The sequence below is a fragment of the Lutra lutra genome, chromosome 10, assembly GCF_902655055.1.
Source record: "Lutra lutra chromosome 10, mLutLut1.2, whole genome shotgun sequence".
In the NCBI taxonomy this organism is placed as follows: domain Eukaryota; kingdom Metazoa; phylum Chordata; class Mammalia; order Carnivora; family Mustelidae; genus Lutra; species Lutra lutra.
In genome coordinates, this window is record NC_062287.1 from 7,325,638 (window position 1) to 7,350,114 (window position 24,477).

Genomic DNA, 24,477 nt, shown 5'->3' on the forward strand with positions numbered 1-24,477 from the left:
ATGTACACCCCCCCAACAATGGTTAATTCCAATTGTTCTCATTATCAAAAGAAGCCAAAATGGTTAACAAAGAATCTAATCTTAAAATTAGCACACCTGCAAATGAACATATACTTTCTTTTTAACTTGGCAAAAGCCTAATAAATATTTTTAAGTACTACACAATTAAAAAACTTGAAGAAATGAAAATACTTTGTAATTTAACTCACATCATAAGGCTGGAAGTCATCTTTAGTTTTAAAAAATATGATCTCCAAAGTTTTGACCTACAGAACTTGTCATCTGTTTCAAAACTATAAAACAATACACTTTAAAACTTACATAATGTTTTACTTATTTAAGTATCAGATAAGTAAACCCAAGACATTAAGACTGAAAACAATACTAATTCAGAAGAGGAATTCTGATGTGAATCACATGAATTACTATAACTTTTGAGTTACTGGTGTATATCCATTCTTCAGGCATGAAGACAAAGTAAATATCTGGAGATAAATGACATCAATTTTGATCTTGCAGTGTACAGATCATAAAGTTAATTCTGTTCTCTTTTTCACTGAGTTGAATAAGAAAGGAAAACATTATTAGCACAAAGCCAAAAATGTTTAAATAAGCTTAAAAGTGGGGTGCCTGGGTGGCTCAGTGGGTAAGCCGCTGCCTTCGGCTCAGGTCATGATCCCAGGTCCTGGGTTCGAGCCCCACATCGGGCTTTCTGCTCAGCAGGGAGCCTGCTTCCTCCTCTCTCTCTGCCTGCCTCTCTGCCTACTTGTGATCTCTCTCTGTCAAATAAATAAATAAAATCTTTAAAAAAATAAAAAAAATAAAAATAAATAAGCTTAAAAGTACTAATTTTAAACATTATTCTGAGAACTCGTATTTAAAAACAAGGACATTTTGTGACAGAAGATAACAGAACGTCACCTATTAAGAGAGTGCAATGTCCTACAAAAAAATGATTCTCCCTTTCTGTGTACTCCAGAGAGGAGAAAAAACTAAAACTCTGTATGTATGTCATAAGGTTTGAAAGCTAGCTGTAACATACACGCTTCTTACCACTCTCAATTTTGTTGCTCTTGGTCAGAATTAATTTAGTTAATTGCAGTTAAAATTTGCAAGACTTACAGAGGGGTAGGAAGAAAAATGGTTAAATTTTAAATTCCTAATAAAATAATGTAAAAATTTTATGTGGCTATTAGGCTATAAGGGTGAAATGTATGTAACACTGAATGTTGCCACAGCTAAATTCTAGGATTATTCATTTTAGAATTTGCCTTCTAAAACTGGGACATCAAGCTAACTTATCAAACTTTTCTTAGGATCATTCTTTCCAACTTGTTGATTTGTTTAATATATAAATAAAGCACACAATACTCATGGTTGTATCATTCATCTAAACAAGCAAACAGAAAACAGAAGAAAATAAAAACACTGCTTCTTCTCTCATAATAAAAATTCCTTCTGTACAACGAAGGAAGAAAGAAAACTAAGTTTGGCTTTTGAAGTTAAATCTTCAATTAAATATTCCCATTATTCATTATTTTCTATCAAGTTTTTTGCAATAAATATCATTTTGAAGAATGTAGACAAGGCAATGTCTCTTTTGTGATTAAGAATTATACAAAAGTGTCAATTATTTTAAATGTTGAAAATAAATGGGAAAACTTCAAATCTATTCTAGTCTCTTCTAGAAAGGAAGGTTTTGAAATGACTTCCTTATTTCCTCCCCAGTTAAAGGAGTTAGAACAGAGACTAGAAAACTATGGCCCACTAAGCCAATGCCTTGTTTTTGTAAGTAAAGTTTCACGGGCACGCATACCCTCATTCAGTTCAATACTGTCACATGTTTATATACAGTACAAGAGCGCTTCCACTCTGCAACAGCAGAGCTGACAGTTGCACCAGGAACCGTGTGGCCTGTAGAGCCTGAAGTATTACTATCTGGCCCTGTGCAGAAAGGTTTACAAATCCACCTACTAGAATATCTTTATGAAACAAACATGCCTCTAAGACCTTGGATCCCCTTGGAACACCTGCAGGGAAGGATTAGCTAAGATAAAGAATATCAATATTTTGCCTCTCTGGTTCATAAAAATCTAGGAACCTACAATTTCTGAGGTCTGACACATGCTAAGAGGGTACCAAGGAATATGGCTTCTTTTAGAAGATCTGCTCTTTCAGGATGAAGATTAAAGGTTATAAGAATAAGCTGCTTCTCTCATTAACAGTATTGCAATGATATAGATGGTTATGGTGTTTAGAACCAGGAAGTTAAGCTCAAGCTAATAAAATTTGGGGAAGTCTCTCTTTCTCAGTTGGGCTTGAACATAAATTTGATTTCTGACAGGTCTAGGGTTTTGCAAGCCAAATGATCTCTTATGGGCAAAGCTTAGAAACTTTGTAACTACAAAAGAATTAGTAAAAAATAAATTAATGAATTAAATATCCCAAAAGTTATAGAGTTTTCTTCCTTTTCTCAGTCTAAGGTAATAGTTTATGAAGTATCACATATTTTCCATAAGAAAAGAATACTGTTGTTAAAAAAAACCAAAGAAGTTCCACTGTCATTAATTTTTACAATTCACAGAATTAAGAATGTGTTTATCAATTACTCACTAAAAATGCAATTATAAAATATCTATCCTAAATCTAAGCAATGGAGTGTTATACCATCATACAAAAAAAAGTAAGGAAGATCTCTTTGTGAGTATATACATAGGGCATTCAAGTGTGCATTAACCGAAAACAGCAAGGTACAGAAGGATACGTGCAGGATACTACATTTTACGTAAGAAAGAAGAGGAAACAAGAATATGGTTTGTGAGGATATTGTGTATTTGCTTACTTTGTACACAAAAAACAGACAGACAAAACAGAGCGGCATTTAATATTCTCAGCAGAGTGGAACAGAAGTGAACCAGCACGCAGCAGCCCTAGGCCTACAATACTGAGCCAGGCTAAGAAGACACAGATTGCGATTTGGGGGCTATCAAGGCATCCAAGGCTTGGGAGACCAAGATCCTTAAAAGGAGTAAATAGAAAGGTAGGCTCTAAAATCTGCCTGCTATTTCCCCCCAAGATGTTTGCCAACTCCTAAAATGTACACATATGAGATAGAAAACTAGGGAAACAAACAAAAACCAGCTAAAACTGGCTACAGAATAGAGGAAGATCGACACTGTCGTGCAGTCAGGAGTCAGAGGCCGGCACTGAGGGCCCTAGTAAAGGAGCAGTCCTTCAGAAGACACCCCCCAGGGTCTACAGACTAGCAGGGAGGGGAAAAAACACAAAGAGACCAACCTTAACAAAGCCTGAAACCCTGGTCAACTCCACCAGTGACCTGCACATATTCTGCCTGGCAGAAAAAAAAATATTAAATCCTCTCTAAAGTTAAATAACATCATCCTAGGGCTCCCTAATGTTTCAAACTCAACATTGGGAAAGCAACAAAATTACAAGGCATACTGGGAAGACGGGACCAAATGACCCCTTCCAAAACCCCTAAAATCCCCCAAAGAAAGGCTACTGTGTGGGCCCAAAGATTATCCAGGTACTGCAGTTAGCAAACAAGGATATTAACATAACTATGAAAGATACTGCTTATCTAGGAAAACGGAAGAAAAGGCAAAGAACGAGGAGAGATGCAAAGTCCAGAGAAACAATGACAACACTGCCGAAGCAGATCTTTAGGCATCCCTCAAACCCTCTGCAGAGATGTCAAGGGCCAGAGTCCCCTTTATAATCCTAGAAGTTCAAGTTATCAATATTTTCCTTATGGTTATGCTATCTTCTAGAAACTTCATTCTCCCTTCAACATTTAGGTTCACATGCATAGCACCCATAAAGAAACATAAAATTCAGGAGGTCTTTGACAGGGACACAGATACACTACTAATTTTATTTTAGCAAAATCTTGAGTGAGTACAATCATGTATTGAAGCACCATCCCCCCAAAAGATAAAATATTTATCACCAGTAACCAACCAGTAAAACTGCAAATTTGAAGAGCATGTGAAGTTCCTCTTGCTGCTTAGAACAAATACTAAGGAAAGAAACTCTGAAAAGGCAAGGCTTCTAGGGGGCTGGGGGAGTGGGGAACCCAACAGAAAAGCTAAAAATAAATGCCAACTTGGTAGATCAATCAGAGTGATGGAGCTTGTCACCACATTCAGCCACTGTTACCAAATCCTCAACCCACAGAAGTGTGCAGCAAAGACATCCCAGTAGCTAATAACCTTCCTCTCTAGGACGATCCATCTCCAGAACTTCCTTTCCAGAGGCTCTCTATTCAGAAGAGGATTATGAATAGAAGATGGGAGGAAAGGAAAAGTACAGTTAATATGGCAAACAGAAAGAGAAATTACCAACCCAGGAATGACGAGGAGGTGCACCACCTTACAATACCACAGAAGAGTTTGTGCTGTGAGATATGCAGAACATCCAGACTGCTGACTCCCACCGAGAGGTCAGTCTTGTCATAGAATAAACTCTTCTGAAGCTCTAGTCTGTCTTGTTATAAACTAAATCGCTCCCTATAATAACTTTTTCAAGTTAATTATTTTCCTTTTCTCAACTTCAGAATAATTTATAAAAGTATGCAATGTGTAACCATTAACAACTAAAGTCATAAAAGATAATGTAAAATCTAAATAATATGGAAGCCTAAGAACTTGCCCTTGTCTTTGAAACATGCTTCCCACTGTACAACATATACTTTCTTGTACGCCTATTACGCACTTATAAGATATGTCAGTTTCAAGTTTTTCTAGATACAATTGGTGACTGAACAGTGTCCACGGACAATAAAATCAACTAATAGCTGAGTGGAACAGAATAGTCTGGAAGTAGACCTACATACATATTGTATTCTGGATTTGTGACAAAGATGATGGATGTACCTAACTGGGGAAAAAACAGTCCTTGTAATAAAGGGTCAGGGTCAACTGAAAATACATATGGGAAGAAATAACACTGACTCCTACAAAAATCAGTTACATATGAATTATGGACCTAAATGTAAAAGGTAAAGCAGTATCCAGAAGGTAGTAAAAAATAATATATTCACAACCGTAAGAGAAAGAGTGATAAATGGAACTTAAAGAACTTCTCTTCATTAAAAGAAACTTACATTGAGAGAGAAAAAAGGCAAACCATAGAGAGATTTTCCTTTAACAAAATATGAAAAGAACTCCAGATCAATAAGAAAAAAAAAGAAAATCCAATTTTTAAAAATAGGTGAAACACATGAAAAGGCACTTTATGGATGCTATAAGCATTTGCAAAAGTGCTTAAAATCAAATCATCAGTCATCAAGAAAATGCACTGTACTAACTGTCCTCCCCAGAACGGCTAAACAAACAAACGACGCAAGAGGAAACCCTGACAGTAAAACAAATCATCAAGTAATGAAGATATAGGGCCAATCAACTTTCATTCACTACCGGTAGGAATGAGCACTGATACAATCACTTTGGAGAAACAGCGGCAGTGTCTATGATAAACTGTAGCAGTGACCCAGCAATTCCACTCCGGGGTACAGATACGTCCCCTAAATTAATACCCAGGGGCTACACTTAAGAATGCTCACAGCAGCCTTACTTTATAATAGCTGGAACCAGAACTATCCTAAATGTCTATCATCAGTACAATTTGCTAGCTACATGCAACGGAATATTACACTACCATGTAAAACAACAAACTACAGCTCCAGGCATAAGTTTTGAACAAAAAGAAGCCAAGCAGAAGAGTACATGAATTCATTTACATGCAGTTCAAAAACAAGCAAGACTGTTCTTGGGCAGGATACCAAATGCACAAGCAAAAAATAAATAACTGAACTCCAGGGCCATGTAGGTGGTGTAGACAGTTATGCCTCTGACTCTTGGTTTTGGCTCAGGTCATGATCTCAGGGTCATGAGATCAGGCCCCACGTCGGGCTCCATGCTGAGTACAGAGTCTGCTTAAGATTCTTCCTCTCCTCCTCCCCCCTGTGCACTCCCTCTCTCTCTCCAAATGAATAAATAGATCTTAAAAAGAAAAAAAAAAACAACAACACTGGACTTGATCCAAATTTAAACCACTGGGCTTCAAAGAACATCATCCTCAAAGTGAAGGTAACCCACAGAATGGGAGAAAATATCTGCAGATCATATGTCTGGTACGTCAGAAGACATCTGTACCGAGATACAGAAAAAACTCTGACACCTCACAACAAAAAGACAACACAGTTGAAAAATGGGAAGAAAATGCAAAAATATACCTTTCCAAAGAAGATTATATATAAATGGCCAATAAACATATGGAAAGATGCTCAACATCATTAGCCACTTGGAAAATGCAAATCAAAACCACAGTAGTACATCTCACCCACTAGGATGACCGTACTCCGAAAGACCTAACATTAGTAAGTGCTGGGGAGGTTTGGGGTCATACAAATGATACACTGATAGTGGGAATGTAAAATGGTACAGTCATTTTAGACACCAGTTAGGCAGTTTGTCAAAAAGTTGAACATAAACTTACCATATGACCCAGTAATCTACTCCCAGGTTTATACTCAAAAGAAATGAAAACAATAACCAGTACACAAATGTTCATAGCAACATAGTCACAATAGTCAGATGGTGGGAACAACCCAAACGTTCACCAACTAATGAATAAAATGTAGTGTGTGTGTGTGTGTGTGTATGTATATATGTGTGCATATGTGTATATCATATATATATATATAACATCTATATCTATATCTATCTATATATATACATATATCTATATATCCACAGAATGGAACATTATTCAGCCATAAAAAAAAAAAGAATGAATGTCTAATACAAGCTCCAACACGATGACCTTCAAAAACATTATGCTCCATGAAAGACAGTTACTAAAGACCATATTCTACACAATTCCATTCATAAGAAATGACCAGAACATGTAGTCTACAGAGCTAGAAGTAGATTAGTAGTTGCCTAGGACTGGGGGAGGGAGGACTCAGAAAAATTCGAAGTGACTGCTATTGGGTATGGGATTTTTTTCTGGGGTGATGTAATTGTTCTAAAACTGTGGCATCAAGTGGCACAACTCTGAATATACTAGAAACCGTTAACATATACACTTGAGATCATTAACTGTGTGGTTAATGATCTCAACAGAGCTATTAAAAATAAGACTAAACTCTATGATGAGGGTGCCCAGGTGGCTCAGGCGGTTAAACACCTGCTTTCAGTTCAGGTCATGATCCCAGGGTCCTAGTCCTGAGATCAGGTCCCAGATCCCTGGATTAGGCTCCCTGCTCAGCAGGAAGTCTGCTTCTCCCTCTGCCTCTCCCCCTCCTCATGCACATGTGCTCTCTCTCTTGCAAAAATAAATCTTTAAAAAAGTAATAAACTCTATGATGATATACATCAGAATGATTTAAGTCACATTTGGGGTGAAAAAATGGGAAGGGATACAATGGAGATTCTCTTAGTGCAGGTAATGTTCTGCACCTTGTTCTAGGTAGTCACAGGAATAAATTCACTTGGCAAAAATTCATTAAGCCTGATACCTAAGAGGCATGCACATTATTATATACATGCTATACTTCAAATAAATTTTAAAAAAAAACTTTCCAAAAAATCTCAGAAAATTAAATTAGGCATTATCTACTTACATTCTAGAAATTAGGAATCTAAGGAAATTGAGAGGTTAAAATGACTTGCTAAAGGTATTCTAAGTTAATGACAGAATTAAAGCTTGACTGTTTAATTCCTATTTGTAAACAACGTATACATAAAATTGACAAGCCCTCCTATTCCCCATAAGAGCTTTCATCACACTATCATGCTTACTTCCTCTCCAAGCACTTAAAACATAAAATTATCTTGATTATCTGTTAATTTTATTACTCTGTCTTTCCTCAATAAAATGTAAGCCACATGAGAGCAGGGACCTTATCTGTTCAGCATCATATCCCCAATGCCTAAAATGCCTCATACACACTAGGTGCTTAAAAAGTACACAGGATGTGTGAGATCACTACTGGGATTTCACTTTGATATTTGCCAGGACAGTAAGTGAATCCCAGTCTGGCTCTCAAATAAACCTCCAGAGATGGTTTAAAAATGATAAAAGTAAGTGAACTATGGAAATGTAAATGGTAGAATAGTTCTATTTAATGATTCATAACTCGTTTCAAATAATAATGACTTCAAAAAAATTCTTAATGAAGTATAGAAAAGTTTCTTCTCAAAGAAGAACTTAAAGGTTTATCTACTAAATATTATGACTTAGATATGACCGGAGTTACTGCATTTGAGTGAGAATTTAGCATAAATTACAAGACAATCATGCAGATTTTAGGACAGCCTGGCAACGCTTTATTATTAGGAAAAAAAAAAACAAAACCTCAAGAAACAAATCAGATGTCCTTTGCCACCATAAGATGACTGATTTGAAATTGTCTTGATAGGGATACTCTACATTCTTTCTTATGTTCTATCTTCCTTATATTCTTTAATGCTTCTTGACTTGAGTAGTTTTCTGTGTGTAAATCATTAATATTTTTATTGTGCACCCTAACTAAATAAGATTGAAAGGTTTAATAGGTAGCTGTTCTCTCAGAAAGATATATGTACGTTAAAAAACTCTATCACTCAATTTTTTTCCTTAAAATATACCAGTATCATAAATTTCCTTAAACTTTTTAAAGAAACACACATTCCATTTTTTTACAGCATTCTGCCTCTAAAAGTATTTATTGTATTCACATGGCATTTACCGCACATTACCTCACTTTACATTTTTATGAATATATTTTTTTTCTGCCAACCACACAGACTTCCCTCCCATGCATCCGATTTATTTGTATTCCTAAAATGCAGCACAAAGTAGGCACTTCATAAAGGTCTACTTTAATTGATGAAAAAGGCATCTGGAGTAGTAGAAACAGGATGAAGCTGGAATTCAGAAAACAAGTTCTGCCTTGGTGTTACAGTCTGCAAGCAAGTCTGTTCAATACCTCTGACCTCTGAACTAAGTACTTTTCTAGGTCTTTTCTAGCTCTGGGAAGTGAGGCTTCTAAGGTCAGAATAAAGCCTAGTTTGTTTGTTTTCCTATTTCTCCTCTTAGAAATATTATTTTAATCCCCTTGAAATTAGAATGATCTACCAGTTTGTGGGTTTATAGCAATCTCTAGGACTTCCTCCTCTAGTTACCCATTTGCAAATTATTCTCCCCACCGCTCAAGAGCATCTCCCCACTATGGTAGCCTGATGTAAGGAATGAAAATAACCTTAAATAAGGTTATTATTTAATAAACTTTAAGGTTATTATTCTACTTAGAATAATAAAACTAGGGCGCCTGGGTGGCTCAGTGGGTTAAGCCGCTGCCTTCGGCTCAGGTCATGATCTCAGGGTCCTGGGATCGAGTCCCACATCGGGCTCTTTGCTCAGCAGGGTGCCTGCTTCCCTCTTTCCCTCTCCGCCTGCCTCTTTGTCTACTTGTGATCTCTCTCTGTCAAATAAATAAATAAAATCTTAAAAAAAAAAAAAAAAAAGAATAATAAAACTAATGGCTGCTTCTACTAGTTATCAGGAAAGCAGGTATTAATTCTAGTTTTACAAATAGTATATATTTCATATTATATCCCCCCCTCGAACCTCTACTGCTTAGGAAGGAAAAAAAATCTTATTTTGCTCAACACCTTTTTTCTTCTGTTCTTCCTACTATTTGTTGTTTGAAAGCAGCATATCCTAGAGTTATTTACTATAAACCACTCTGGAAACCCAATGTACCCTTTCTATACACTGTAGCATTTTGGTTACACTCTTCATAGCAAGTAGGTTCTGACCAAGCTGTTACCAAAAACCAACCCACTTCTATGTGTTGTGTATTTTTTTAATATACCGAAACAAAATTTAGAGACTGAGTTCCGAAAGAGTTTATTATAGTCAGAATAGCTTAAAATGCCTTTAAGTATTCAGATGCTTTGAAATACTTACATACCCATAAAGCATCAAATAGAACGGCTTTTGTTTAAATGCTGGCGAGTACTAAACCTGCGTGTTTGTTTATGGAACCCTGAACCGTAAGAGGAATAAATTAATATCTACAGTCATTTCACATGAAAATACCTATGTACTTAAGTAAATGAAAGAGAAACTAGCACATGAATGTTGCGTGTCCCTTAAACATGTTTATGATGTTATTCCATTAAGTATTAATGTGACAATTAAGTGCAATTATTGTACAGGACAAATGAGATTATCCAGCAGTGAGGAAATATCGGACAAAGAGGAACAAGGGTGAACACAATGTCAAAAGGAAACTGCTACCTTTCTGGGCTTTCACCGTCTGCTCTTCGATTTGCCGCAGCCGCTCCATCAGCTCCTCCTTTTCCCGCTCTATCCTTTCCTTCTCCTTTTCTGCTATCTCCCTCTTCTTCTTTTCATTCTCTAGTTGTGCCCTGAAGAGGAATCAGAATTGCTCTGTTACAAATGAATACACAGAAATATTTACATGAAACCCAAGTACTGTGAGTCCACAAAAAGAAACGTAGTATAAATATTTTAAGAATCTTCATTATAGGGGCGCCTGGGTGGCTCAGTGGGTTAAGTCGCTGCCTTCGGCTCAGGTCATGATCTCGGAGTCCTGGGATCGAGCCCCGCATCGGGCTCTCTGCTCTCTCGGGGAGCCTGCTTCCTCCTCTCTCTGCCTGCCTCTCTGCCTGCTTGTGATCTCTCTGTCAAATAAAAACAAACAAAAAAAAACAAAAAAACAAAAAAACACAGGCCTTTAAAAAAAAAAAGAATCTTCATTATATTCAGCTGGGCTTAAAAAAAAAACCCATCCAGTTAAAAATACAGGACTGCCCTGTTACATGCACGTACACTGGAATACAATGCATTTCTTTTTGTGGGGTCACGGAAAATGTAGTCTAGGATTGTTTCAAAAGTTAAAAGGGGCACCTGGTTGGTTAAGTATCTGCCTTCAGGTCAGGTCATGATCTCAGCGTCCTGAGATAGAGCCCCTTGTTGGGCTCCCTGCTCAGAGGGGAGTCTGCTTCTCCCACTCCCTAGGCCCCTCCCCCAACTCGTGCTCTCTCCCTCTCTCTCAAAATAAATCTTAAAAAAAAAGAAAGATAGTAAAAACTTAAGACATTTTAGAAATATTTTCAAGTGACAAATTTACAGAACTAGGAAAGTAAAACTGTCAAATACACCCCTTGTGTGCAAAGCATGTTTTTGACGCAGACTTGAATGTGGGAAAAAATTAGAGGAGATTTATCACTTGTATACTCGATGAATTCTGACAATAAATCACAGGCCAGCACAAAAGCAGTTAACTGCACATTTCCCACTGAGAGAAGTAAGAAAGGCTTGGAAGGGAGCACACAAGGTAATTTTACTTTAGGCAGTTTAAGTAAAGTAACCTGGGAGGGTAAGAATTTTCAATCACTAACATGAATTGACACATTATTAATTCCTAAGGTAGTACCAATTTAATCTTATATACAAATGGCAAATCAGTTTTATCTCCTTTGACAACTCCATTAGAATGACAGTAGATGTCGAATGCTGCTTAAGACAGATCGATGCTGCTTAAGACAGATCGACCTGAGAGCTCATGCGAAAGACCACCTCCCTCACTCAGCGGCAACCACCAGGGGCCTAAAGAGACTGTTTCTTTTAAATATAGCCAGACTTGGGGCGCCTGGGTGGCTCAGTGGGTTAAGCCGCTGCCTTCGGCTCAGGTCATGATCTCAGGTCCTGGGTTCGAGCCCCGCATCGGGCTTACTGCTCAGCGGGGAGCCTGCTTCCTCCTCTCTCTCTGCCTGCCTCTCTGCTTACTTGTGATTTCTCTCTGTCAAATAAATAAAATCTTTTAAATAAATAAATAAATAAATAAATAAATAAAGCCAGACTCTCATCACATAACTACCGAGAGCCTACCACTGGTCAGACTCTATAAAGACTCTCTATTTATAAAGAAATATAAAGACGAGTAAGAATTAGATGAAGCACTATCAGGTAGTATTATCTATTTCATAAATTTAATCAATATTCAATATTCCCTTTGTTTTAATGGGAATAACTTTTTTTAGCTTAAAAAAATCAGTTATGATTTCATCTCTGATACTCATCTGCGTACATCTAAATATTCCCCCAAAAAGACATCATTGCCATATGAATTTCAGGCACAAAGACCATGTAGTTTGAGCATAAATAGCATATTAATAAACTATGAATTCCCTGGACTAACATGCAGAAAATGTTTTAGGATACCTTACTTTTTAAAGAATATCAGATGAACCCAAATATATTTTTCTTTTTTTTTTTAAAGATTTTATTTATTTATTTGACAGAGAGAGATCACAAGTAGACGGAGAGGCAGGCAGAGAGAGAGAGAGAGAGGGAAGCAGGCTCCCTGCTGAGCAGAAAGCCCGACACGGGACTCGATCCCAAGACCCTGAGATCATGACCCGAGCCGATGGCAGCGGCTTAACCCACTGAGCCACCCAGGCGCCCCCCTCCAAATATATTTTTCTTAAGTGAAAATTAAAAGCTAATTTATAGGGGCACCTGCGTGGCTCAGTGGGTTAAAGCCTCTGCCTTCGGCTCGGGTCATGGTCCCAGGGTCCTGGGATCGAGCCCCACGTCGGGCTCTCTGCTCAGCAGGGGGTCTGCTTCCTCCTCTCTCTCTCTGCCTGCCTCTCTGCCTACTTGTGATCTCTGTCTGTAAAATGAATAAATAAAATCTTAAAAAAAAAAAAAAGCTAATTTATATTCAGCTTCTAATTAGACTAAGCATTAATGATATTAAGAATTATTACACGAGGTACTATTTATTAAACACCAGGTACTTTGCTAACTTTTTAGTGACTTTTCACTTGAGTTCTACAGTGTCCACGATACTGTTTTAAAGCAAAATATTCAGCGGAGCACCCAGGTGGCTCAGGCAGTTGAGTGTCCAACTCTTGATTTCAGCTCAGGTCATAGTGGTGAGATCAAGTCCCACATCAGGCTCCACGATCAGCGCCAAGTCTTCTTTTCCCACTCCCTCCCCTGCTTGTGCATGTGCACTCTCTCTCTCTCTCAACAGATAAATAAAATATTTAAAAAAAAAATAAACAAAAATAAGGCAGATTTTTTTTATTCAAGCAATTCTTACTCTGAAAAATTAAGTAAAAGTCACAAGCAGAACGAACTTGAAAAATCCCAAACTACTAGAGTATCCAAACCAAGGTCAATCAGTGAAAAGCAAGCATGTTTAAAAAATAAAGCACATTATATGGTTTCACTTATTTGTGGAGCATAACAAATAGCATGGAGGACAAGGGGAGTTGGAGAGGAGAAGGGAGTTGAGGGAAATTGGAAGGGGAGGTGAACCATGAGAGACTATGGACTCTGAAAAACGATCTGAGAATTTTGAAGGGGTGGGGGGTGGGAGGTTGGGGGCACCAGGTGGTGGGTATTGTAGAGGGCACGGATTGCATGGAGCACTGGGTGTGGTGCAAAAATAATGAATACTGTTACGCTGAAAAAAATAAAAAAAAATAAAAAAAAAAAAAAAAATAAAGCACATCTATGAATTCATAAAAAGCTACTTTCTCAGAAATACCAAGATTTACAATTTGAAAAGTATACATACTCATTTTAAGAGTATAAGCATAACACTCAATTTTAATACAATGAAAACAATGTAAAAATGTAAACTCAGAGTATGTTAAAGAAACAGCATTCTTTAAATGAAACAAGATGGGATCAGGAAGGAGACAAACCATAAGAGACTCTAAATCTCACAAAACAAACCGAGGGTTGCCGGGGGGAGGGGGTGCAGGGAGAGGGTGGTGAGGTTATGGACACCGGGGAGGGTATGTGCTATGGTGAGTGCTGTGAAGTGTGTCAGCCTGATGATTCACTGACCTATACCCCTGGGGCTAATAATACATTATATGTTAATTAAAAAATAAAAATAAATTTTAAAAAATAAAAAACAAATAAATAATAAAAATGTGATCAAAAAAACAAAAAGAAACAGCTTTCTTAAATTTTAAACCACCAACTCAATTAAGAATCAAAACCTTAAATTCCATACCTTTCCAACTGCTTCTGATGTTTCTCCTCCCTCGCCTGAGCCTTCATCTGCTGCACTTCAATGGTATCAGGCTTTCTTCTTCGCATGTATAGTTCATGGTTTCCCATACATAAAGCCAAAATCCGTTTATTGATTCTCAGACGAGGAGCATAAAAAACAAAATCCTAAAAATAAAGTTGCTGAATTTAAAATCTTCCTGAAGGACAGCCTCTCTCACAATAATCTCTACTAAATTTCAATATGCGGTATGAATTTGAATGTCATATTACATAGTTTAGAAGTCACAGAATTTCCTAATTCCTAGTAAGTATGCCATATTTGCACTTACCTGTTAAGGCTACCAACAAACAAGTGTTTTTAACTGCTTCTTAGGAATGGTGATTATTTTCAATCACCTCCTAATAAACATCATTCACCTTACAGCTGAATTTCAATTAAAATAAAACTAATATTCACATGTTATAAAAAGATCAAAACCTTCTATTTTTAATAATTCATTATTTTATCAGCAGGAAAGTTAAACTATGAAAAGGGAATGTTTCTCAGGAGCAAATCAATAAACGAACAATGCCACTCTTCAAATGGTATCACAGCAAAATGGCGGAAATTTAAAAAAAGTTAATACAGAAAACACTTATAACAGAATTTTACTTACAGGTGCCTTTTTGTCGATTGGCTTTATAACAAATTTTTTGTCATTAAATGAAATATTTCTGATTTCACTCCAGGGAAAACCAATTTTTGGTGTTAACCTTAAAAAAATGAAAGCATTCCTTTAATTAAAAGCAGAAAACAAAACACAAAATGTGTAACAATTTGGGGCCAAATTAGCTAAATGACCAGTCTTAAGAAAGCTAGATTTTCAAATGCATCAGCTTACTGATACTATTGACATCATTATCTTTTAAGGGGAAATTTGATCAATTAAGCCACATAAAACAGAATAACTATCAAAAGTTTTCATGATGTGTCATGAGCCTTGAAAGCATTACATTTATTTTCTTAAAATTACCTAGAAAACACTAGCAACCTAGAGTGTAGAACTGAACTTCCCTTGGGGCTCTGTACTAGCTCTTCTTAGATTCAAGCTACTACAAATATTAGTTTAAATGTGTTTAAGAAGGGAGAGGGAGGAAAAGTCTTGATAAGTTTTCATGTGAATTATGGACATGTTACTAAATACTAAATTTATTTCCTTCCTCTGTTTAGCTTAAAAATGAGTATTTGTAACATTAAAAGCACTAATTTTATGGTATGTGAGTTGTATCTCAACAGAAAAAAATTAAGACATTCACATACACAAATGTTTGGGTAAATGGAAGAGCTGGATTTCCAACTCTAAGAAATTTAAGTTACCACCACTTTGCCACACTGCACACAAAAATTCAAGGAATCAGACTGGAACAGTAATTTTGTTTTTGTTTTTCATGAATTTTACTGTTTCAGACTACCCATCAAATGTGTCACTGTTATCCAATAACCAGTGTGCAAAATGATTATGATACCCATACTAGCCAAAAGGTGTCTTTCTAGTCAGTCTTCCGAGAACAAAGTATGAATTTCTACCTATTAATAGTCCTTTTAAGTCTTAAGGAGATTACCAATTGCAGCACACCAAGTAATTTTCCTACATACAGCTTTCTTTACTCAATAGTTATGCATTATACTGCCCCCTAATGGCTCTTCAACTGTCATTGTTACCAGCTTAAAAAGGAGCCTTCCAGAACACAGCATTTTTAAGGTAATGCTGTACTACATTTACATGTTACTTTGAAAATTCTAAAGCAATTTCCTCATGTAATTCTCACAACAATCTTGTAAAGCAAGCTTGGCAGTTATATGAATCTCAGAGGGTTAATAACTTGACCAGGATCACAAAGGCAATCAGTAGCAGAGCTGGTAAAAGAACCTAAGCTTTTAAAGTCGTACCCTACTTTTTTTTTTTTTAAATCTTTTGGAAATATAATAGATTTTAATTATTTTTAAAAAGTGAACCAGTAGAGACAAGACCAATCTCCCGTATCAGTCCCTTCCATTCTGAGCTAACCCCTCTCTTTCATATTCTCCATCTTTATCTGTAACGTATCTATAATGGGTACTCTGATAGAAATTCAATAATTTTTAAAAGAAAGTAAAAAAAGGATTTGGTCCACAAAAATTAGTCTCTAAGTCCTTTTTGCTTTTCAAAAATTTCAAAATATTTTCTTCTTAATGATATAGTGTTGTTAACTTGCTTTGTAAATAAAAAATACACAGCAGAGTAAAATAATTAAAATGCTCTCTTTTTGACTTAGTATACAGTGTTAGAAAAGTGTATCTTATTAGATATTTGTAATAATGAAACTAAAATTCTAGAATTTTAGAATAAAGAGAAATGCCGAAGAAGGCATTACTGGCATAGCAAATAAAGTATAAAGCATTCCTAAAGTACCGTGAAAGTCTGACATATTCTATATTAATATATTAATTAATATAGTACCAAAATTAACACCTGGTTAATTTTGAAACAAAATAACACTGTCCATTATTCTCAATACAGTGATATTCTACTTTACTGATGTCTGAAAATATTCAAAACAATTCCTATGTCTTTAAAAAGTTACAAATATAATAAATCATATATCTATTAATTTCATTGTCTCATTGCTCTTTATTTCTTATACAGGTTAATTTCAATTTCACCTTAAATGCCAGGTATATTTAAGGAATCATTCTTCACCTATAAAGGGAACAAGTTTCAATTAAATTACCAGACAGAACTCACAAGTTACCAAATAAAAGTGAATCATCCCGTCTGATAAATACGCTGAGCAGAATGCTAAAGCTACAAGGTGTTGCAAAAATGTAGACATGATATCTAAAAATCTTTGTCGCATTAACTAATCTTTTAAGTAGGGAGAAAAAAGCAGCAGCAAGAGTAATCAAGCAAAAAAAGAACTTTACAAACACAGCGTCATAAAGCCATACAGATCACTGATTAATGACCAGTTCACTGTGCAACTAAATTTACTCACTTGTCATCGTGCTCATAAATATTCAGACCCAAAGCATCAACGCCTAGCCACAATTCAGTTCCCTTTTTATTTTTTATTTCAAAATAGTTGACTCCATACATTTCTAGATCTTGGGCAATCTTCAGGTACTCCATCATAGAATCTTCCCTGTTAAAAGAAAGCTTAATGTAACATACTTAAGTAAAAGTAATACCAAACAAATAACAAAAATACTTTGGATTAAAATTTAGTGCTTTATATTTATTCATATAAAGTGAATGATCTTTAGGGGATAATGTGATGTACTGTAAGTGTTATGATATAAAAATACTTGAAGGAAAAACAGTAAGAAAATAGCCACGCAAGCACCTCAGCATTCCTCTGTGTTCCTCATGCCAGTTCTGTATTCTTTCCTCCCACTGTTCTTTCGTCAGTTTGTGTTGTTCCAAAACACTGCAAGGAAAAAAAAAATGAAAATGTTTCTATGATTCAAAATTAATATTCATTTAAAAGTACAAAACCATTCAGTATCTTAACTGTAATGGCTGTCATAAAAACCTATATACATGATAAAATTGCATAGAACCATAAACACATATACATACACAAATGACTGCATATAAAACCATGCCATCTGAATCAGGTTGGTGGACTTTATCAATATCTCGGTTGTGACACAGTACTAGTTATACAAGATGGTACCATTAGGGAAGGCTGGGAGAAGGATACATAGAATCCCTCTATTTTTTACAATTGCATGTGAATCCATAGTTATCTCAACAAGTTTCTAGGATCCTGAGATTATTTTAAAGATTACATGTTTTTAAGACAGTTATACAGATAGTTTATGGGAATTAAACTGTTTCAAGCAAATAAGCCACTGGACCGAAAAAAGGAAAATGACTTTCTTCATTATCAATAGAAAAAATTAGAGAAGAGAGTGAAAATCAAAATTCTGGAGCCTTAATTTCTTCTTTTACTCCACATATTTACTTTTCTTGGTGTCAAATTTAATTTTCTTATTTTCTATAAGCCATATATTTTTAAAAGATTTTATTTATTTATTTGACACAGAGAGAGATGTCACAAGTAGGCAGAGAGGCAGGCAGAGAGAGAGAGGAGGAAGCAGGCTCCCCGCTGAGCAGAGAGCCCGATGTGGGGCTCGATCCCAGGACCCTGGGATCATGACCTGAGCCGAAGGCAGAGGCTTAAACCCATTGAGCCACCCAGGCACCCCTCAATAGGCAATATTTTATATAAAATTATACAAGTCGGGGGGCGCCTGGGTGGCTCAGTGGGTTAAAGCCTCTGCCTTCGGCTCAGGTCATGATCCCAGGGTCCTGGGATCGAGCTCCACATCGGGCTCTCTGCTCAGCGGGGAGCCTGCTTCCTCCTCTCTCTCTCTGCCTGCCTCTCTGCCTACTTGTGATCTCTGTCAAATAAATAAATAAAATCTTTTAAAAATAAATAAATAAATAAAATAAAATAAAATAAAATAAATTAATAAAATAATACAAGTGGAAAGTTACACTTTTTACCACCCCATGTCCTCCAAATAATCTTTTATTGGTTTCTCTTTTATCCTCCCAGTGATCATTATGCAAATGTAACCAAACATATTTTCTCTACTATTGATATTTTAACATCAAATCAGCAAATTCAACATACACACAATTTACCTGCTCTACACACTACAGATTATTTACTTGTTCTCTTTGGGTAATATAATGATTATTACATATTTTGCTTTGTTGTTCAAACCTCAGATCCTACATTACTACTAACAAAAGCTGTGGCATTAAAATATTATTGCTTATGGGGCACTCAGATGGCTCAGTTGGTTAAGTGTCTGCCTTCAGCTCAGGTCACAATCCCAGAGTCCTCAGATCAAGCCCATGTCCAGTCCCCTGCTCAGTGGGGAGCCTGCTTCTCCCTCTCCTTCCTGATCGTGTACTCTCTCGTTATTTCTGTCTCTCTCAAATAAATAAAATCTTTTAAAAAAAGTATTACTGTTTAGCTGTATAAAAATTCTACATGAAACCTAGGAATGTCTTGGTAGTATAAAGGAATCTCAGAATGTAATCTTTCCTTGCACAAGTTACTATTTAGAATAGATTCCTTAATGAGGTCTTAGACACACTACTACGTTCTTACTATGCCCTGCTCCTTTCTCAGTATATCCTCTTTTAAGCTCTTGGGTTTTTTGGGAGAGGAGTTCTGTCTTCCCCTTATATGACTTAAGTTTCCACATTTTTCTTATTTTTATACTTTTTGCTGCCTGGCCTTGGCTACTCACCAAAAGGAATGCAATCAGCCTTGAGGGCATAATGAGTGCAGCCAATTGCTGGTACCATGACATTATAAATCTGAAGGTATGGATTAATTAAATTGGATGACACTAAGATTTATATAAGTTCTAGCTTTTTACATCCTGCATTTCAAATCTCATTTGTTTGCATTTTACATAATGTACTTGTACTATTAATCTGCATTATTTGTTTGGAAGTATTCAAAAATGCCTACCCTCTCTTTCTCCTGTCCAGAAAAGAGTCCTTCTTCATGGCTAAGGTCAATCCATTCTACTTGGCTTTAAATCTATCTGCACCTTTAAAGGGCTCCCCCCCTCACTTTCTCAGAATCTACACTCCATCACTGATGACAGGGACATATTTACTGTCCCTTGCATACATGTATATATTATCATATCTACTACTTTGTGTTACAGAGAGCAAAAGACCACATCCATATTGCTCACCACTATATGCCCAGTGCCAGTACTGAAAAGGTACTCAAATATTTGCAGAGAGAATAAAGGATTAAGTCAGTTCTTTCGAATTTTTTTTTTTTAAAGATTTTATTTATTTATTTGACAGACAGAGATCACAAGTAGGCAGAGAGGCAGGCAGAGAGAGAGGAGGAAGCAGGCTCCCTGCCAAGCAGAGAGCCCGATGCGGGGCTCGATCCCAGGTCCCTGGGATCATGACCTGAGCCGAAGGCAGAGGCTTTAACCCACTGAGCCACCCAGGCGCCCCAGTTCTTTCCAATTTTTAAAGAACACATCTCTGAACTCATGGTTCCCTAGGTTTTTTGTTTTTGTTTTTTCCTTTTTCACAGCCAAACCTCTTTCGAGAGCTATCCATATTTACTATCTTTCATTTCCAAACCTCACATCGACTGCCTCTAGTCCACCACGATCTGGCTAAAACCACCACCAGCACACTGAAGCTGCTTTCACTAAGGTCACTGCCAATCTCCTTACTGTTAAACCCAACAGACACACTACTCCCTCAGACTCAACTTTTTGTTACTATTTGACGCTGCTGATCAGTCTCTCCTTAAAGCTTCCTTGCACTTTGGCTTCCATGATTAACAGTCCTCTGGTATTATTCTTCACTCTCTGGCCATTTTTTCTCTATTTGCTTTACAGGAGCCTCTTCCCCTGTACTTAAAAATTAAGTTCCAACAAAATCTGTCCTGGGCCTTTTGCCCATTCTATATGTACTTTCAGGTCCATCTCTTTTATTTCCATAGGATGATTATCTATTTGCTGCTTATTCCCAAAACTGTATCTACAGTTCAGACTGCTCTCCAAGGTCCAGATCCAGGCCTACCAATGAATACTGGCTATCTTCCTTGGTTATGCTGCAGAGGTTTCAAACCCAACAGATTCAAAACTGTAATCTTCTCCAAAACGTATCCCTTCTTCCCTTATCTTGGAAAAAGGTATTACCAGCTACCTATATGCCCAAGTGAGAAACCTGGCACATAAAAACTCATGTCTATCTAGCTCTTTCCCAAGGAGAGAGCAATGTTATCTGGTGGAACTGATAACGTACACCACCAGACAGGACAGCTAAATGTACTGTGGGAGAACAGACTGCTTATCTGGACTGTTCTATATAATAATTTTTTTTCCTCTACAAGAATTAAAAGCATCCATCAAAATCATCAAATTGTGTGTCATTTATGATCACCAAATAACCTGATTACTAATTCCATGCTCGGGTACTTAAGATCGTGAGAAAAAGTATGCTATACCACATACATAGAATAAATCACTGTGAAGGTATTTCCTCCATTCTAAATATAAAAATTAGTATTCTGATTTTATGAGTAAGCTTAGATAGCTTGAAATAGTTCTCTAAAGACTACCAATTTGAAGAACACCTATCTCGATCTTCAAAATTAAAGACTAAATCTTAAAGAGCATGTGCTTTCTTCTTTTTTTTTAATTTATTTATTTGACAGAGAGAGATCACAAGTAGATGGAGAGGCAGGCAGAGAGAGAGAGGGAAGCAGGATCTCTGCCGAGCAGAGAACCCGATGCGGGACTCGATCCCAGGACCCTGAGATCATGACCTGAGCCGAAGGCAGCGGCTTAACCCACTGAACCACCCAGGCGCCCCTATCTTTCTTCTTTTTAAACAAAATGGGTTATAGCACACATGCATTTAAATTAAAGAAATTTAATTGTGGGGGCACCTGGGTGGCTCAGTGGGTTAAGCCTCTGCCTTCGGCTCAGGTCATGATCTCAGGGTTCTGGGATCGAGCCCCGCATCGGGCTCTCTGCTCAGCAGGGAGCCTGCGCTTCCTCCTCTCTCTCTGCCTGCCTCTCTACCTACTTGTGATCTCTGTCAAATAAATAAATTAAAAAAAAAAAAGAAAAAAATTTAATTGTGCTTAAGTGTAATACCAGTATTTAAAGTATTCTTAAGGGGCACCTGGGTGGCTCAGTGGGTTAAAGCCTCTGCCTTCGGCTCAGGTCATGGTCCCAGTGTCGTGGGATCGAGCCCCACGTCGGGCTCTGTGCTCTGCAGGGAGCCTGCTTCCCCCCCCCTCTCTATCTGTCTGCCTCTCTGCCTACTTGTGATCTCTGTCTGTCAAATAAATAAATAAAATCTTTAAAAAAAAAAAAGTATTTTTAAAAATCACATAACTATAAAAATAAGCCAATTACTTCATGCTCAACCAAACAGCAATCTAATCTCACATTCAAAGAACCACCATCTGTGTTACACCTGAGACAAGACATGCCTATTCTTTTATGAACAATAGGAAATTTCAAGGGCAATTTTGATTATATATAATATTTACCTTATATGCTGATTTAAAACCTAACCTGCTGTGCCTTTTACTAAATATAAGTTATATCTCAATTTTGGTACAGAGCTATGGACTGTACTGTACACTTGAAACTAATGTAACATTGTATGCCAATTATACTTTAATAAAAAAATAAAAATATATAAAAAAATTAAACCTCAAGTAAAATAAAAACTAACCCTTATCTGAAACTAAAGTCTACTGTGCCAGTAGCCAGCTATCTAATTCAACGCTTAAAAAAAAAATCTGAGATCAAGAGCTTGGAGTTAGAATAATAATCAAAACTAAACATAGAGGCTAACAGGTGTCTCATATTCCTGATTCTTTGGTGAACAGTATGCATTATTTTACCTTCCAAGAAAACTATTATTGCAACAGCATTACAGTGTAACAGTAATAAACAGTGTAACATTTAATCATCAAATATTAAAGCTACTGTGCTTAATGATACCTTATAAAGCATATATTAACTATTTCACAAAAATAAACATTAATGTCCACAACCAAACAGAATAAAAGTGGACATGAAGTAGTCTCCCTTTTCCATATTTATGACCTATGAAAAAGAAACTACCATCTAACAGCTTAAATACTATAAGTACTGCAACTGTGAAATTTTAGGTTAATAATACACAATCTTGCATTTAAACAGAAATTTTAAAATTCAGGAGTTCGGACTAGGAGTAACACTTTCTTTCCAGGTTCTAAAAAGAACTCCATGTACATTCTAGTGTGCAATTCTACTTATGAACTGAGATATTTTAAAGTAACATTTGATGCTGTACTTCTCAGATCTCATAAATACTATTACCAACCAACACTTGTACCACACTTTACAGTTAAAACTATAAACCAAACAGTTCTTGTTCTATAGTCATAAAACATGAGGTAGGAGAGCAGGATTACTATCCCCACTTTGCATACTCAGATACAGAGGCTGAGATTTCAGATTATGCACGTAAGGTCACCTAAGTAGTAAAGGGCAGAACTAACATTCAAACTCTAGGCCTTCTGCCTAATGATTTCTTCCTATGCCATGCTATTTTAAAGTAACGATTATAGAAGCAGCAATATACTGCACATGAGGACAGAGCACTAGACTAGGAGTCTGAAAAGTGAGTTTAGAACACCTTTCACAGGGTGCCTGGTTGGTTCAGTTGGAGGAACATGAGACTCTTGATCTCAGCACTGTGAATTTGAGCCCCATGTTGGGTGTAGAGACTACTTAATTAAACATTAAAAACAAAGCAAATACAAACTTTTAAAAAGTTAGAAACTGAATTCTAATTCTACAGAGGAAATAGAGCATGGCACTTATCCCGTCTGACTTTTTTTTCCCTCTTCCTCCTCCAGCTTTATTGGATAGTTTAAAATTACATTTCTGGGGGCACCTGAGTGGCTCAGTGGGTTAAGCCTCTGCCTTCGGCTCAGGTCATGATCTCAGGGTCCTGGGATCGAGCCCCACAGCAGGCTCTCTGCTCAGCAAGAAGCCTGCTTCCCCCTCTCTCTCTCTGCCTGCTTGTGATTTCTGTCTGTCAAATAAATAAATGAAATCTTTAAAAAAAAAATTACATTTCTGTTTTCTAGGACTTCAGTTGCTTTTTTCATCTGACTTTTTATTTTTCCCAAGCATGGCACTTCTTACTCACAAAGCATTTGTGAACCACCTATCTGCCTGTTTTAGTGAGAATTTTTATCAAGCAACAATAGTCACATCCTCCCCCAATCCCAAATTACCACTACCTCCATTTATCGCTTCTCCGTGGGAATGAGGAGAGGTAGAAACTTTGAGTAATTACAGCATATATAAATCTATGCAGCTACAGGTCACAACTTCTAAAAGAATATACTCTAACAATTAAAAAAATTGTCTTAGTCTATTTATAAATTTCTTTTTCAGACAATTTAACGTAAAAAACATGTTTCACTTACCGCTGGGGTAGGAGTCGATCATTAGCCAGGTAGCCTGGTTTATGCATCTCTTTATTATAATCTCCATACTTGGCTTGGACAGCATAGGAAGCCAAAAGAACTGCAGTTTCTGGTGGACAATATATCTCATCATTTAAGATAGCTTCCTTAACTTGCAAGAAGAAAAGTCTCTGGGTTATTTCTTGAATTAATTCCTCAGAAACATCTTCAGGAAAGAATTTAGCTCTAAATTTGAACTGTAAAGGATTCTCTTTTTTAACATCTTGCTGTGTCACCTGGAACAGTAATTTCAAGCATAATCGATAAAAATCCTAAATTCACATCAAATTCTTTTTTAGAAGAAAGTAGCATGTAAAACCCAAATAAGATTCTAAA

The 24,477-nt window shown here is 36.6% G+C and overlaps 1 protein-coding gene across 2 annotated transcripts in view; it reads right to left on the reverse strand.

The window, feature by feature from the left end:
- The window catches only part of RDX (radixin), a 93,557-nt gene that overhangs the window by 38,439 nt on the left and 30,641 nt on the right, over positions 1-24,477 (reverse strand). For both annotated transcript variants that reach the window (XM_047690440.1, XM_047690439.1), the window contains 6 exons: positions 24,103-24,377; positions 17,437-17,520; positions 17,089-17,235; positions 14,730-14,826; positions 14,075-14,238; positions 10,312-10,442 (listed from right to left, as the gene is read on the reverse strand). In XM_047690440.1, coding sequence (XP_047546396.1) covers positions 10,312-10,442; positions 14,075-14,238; positions 14,730-14,826; positions 17,089-17,235; positions 17,437-17,520; positions 24,103-24,377 — 898 coding nt within the window. The remainder of the gene's footprint in view (positions 1-10,311; positions 10,443-14,074; positions 14,239-14,729; positions 14,827-17,088; positions 17,236-17,436; positions 17,521-24,102; positions 24,378-24,477) is intronic.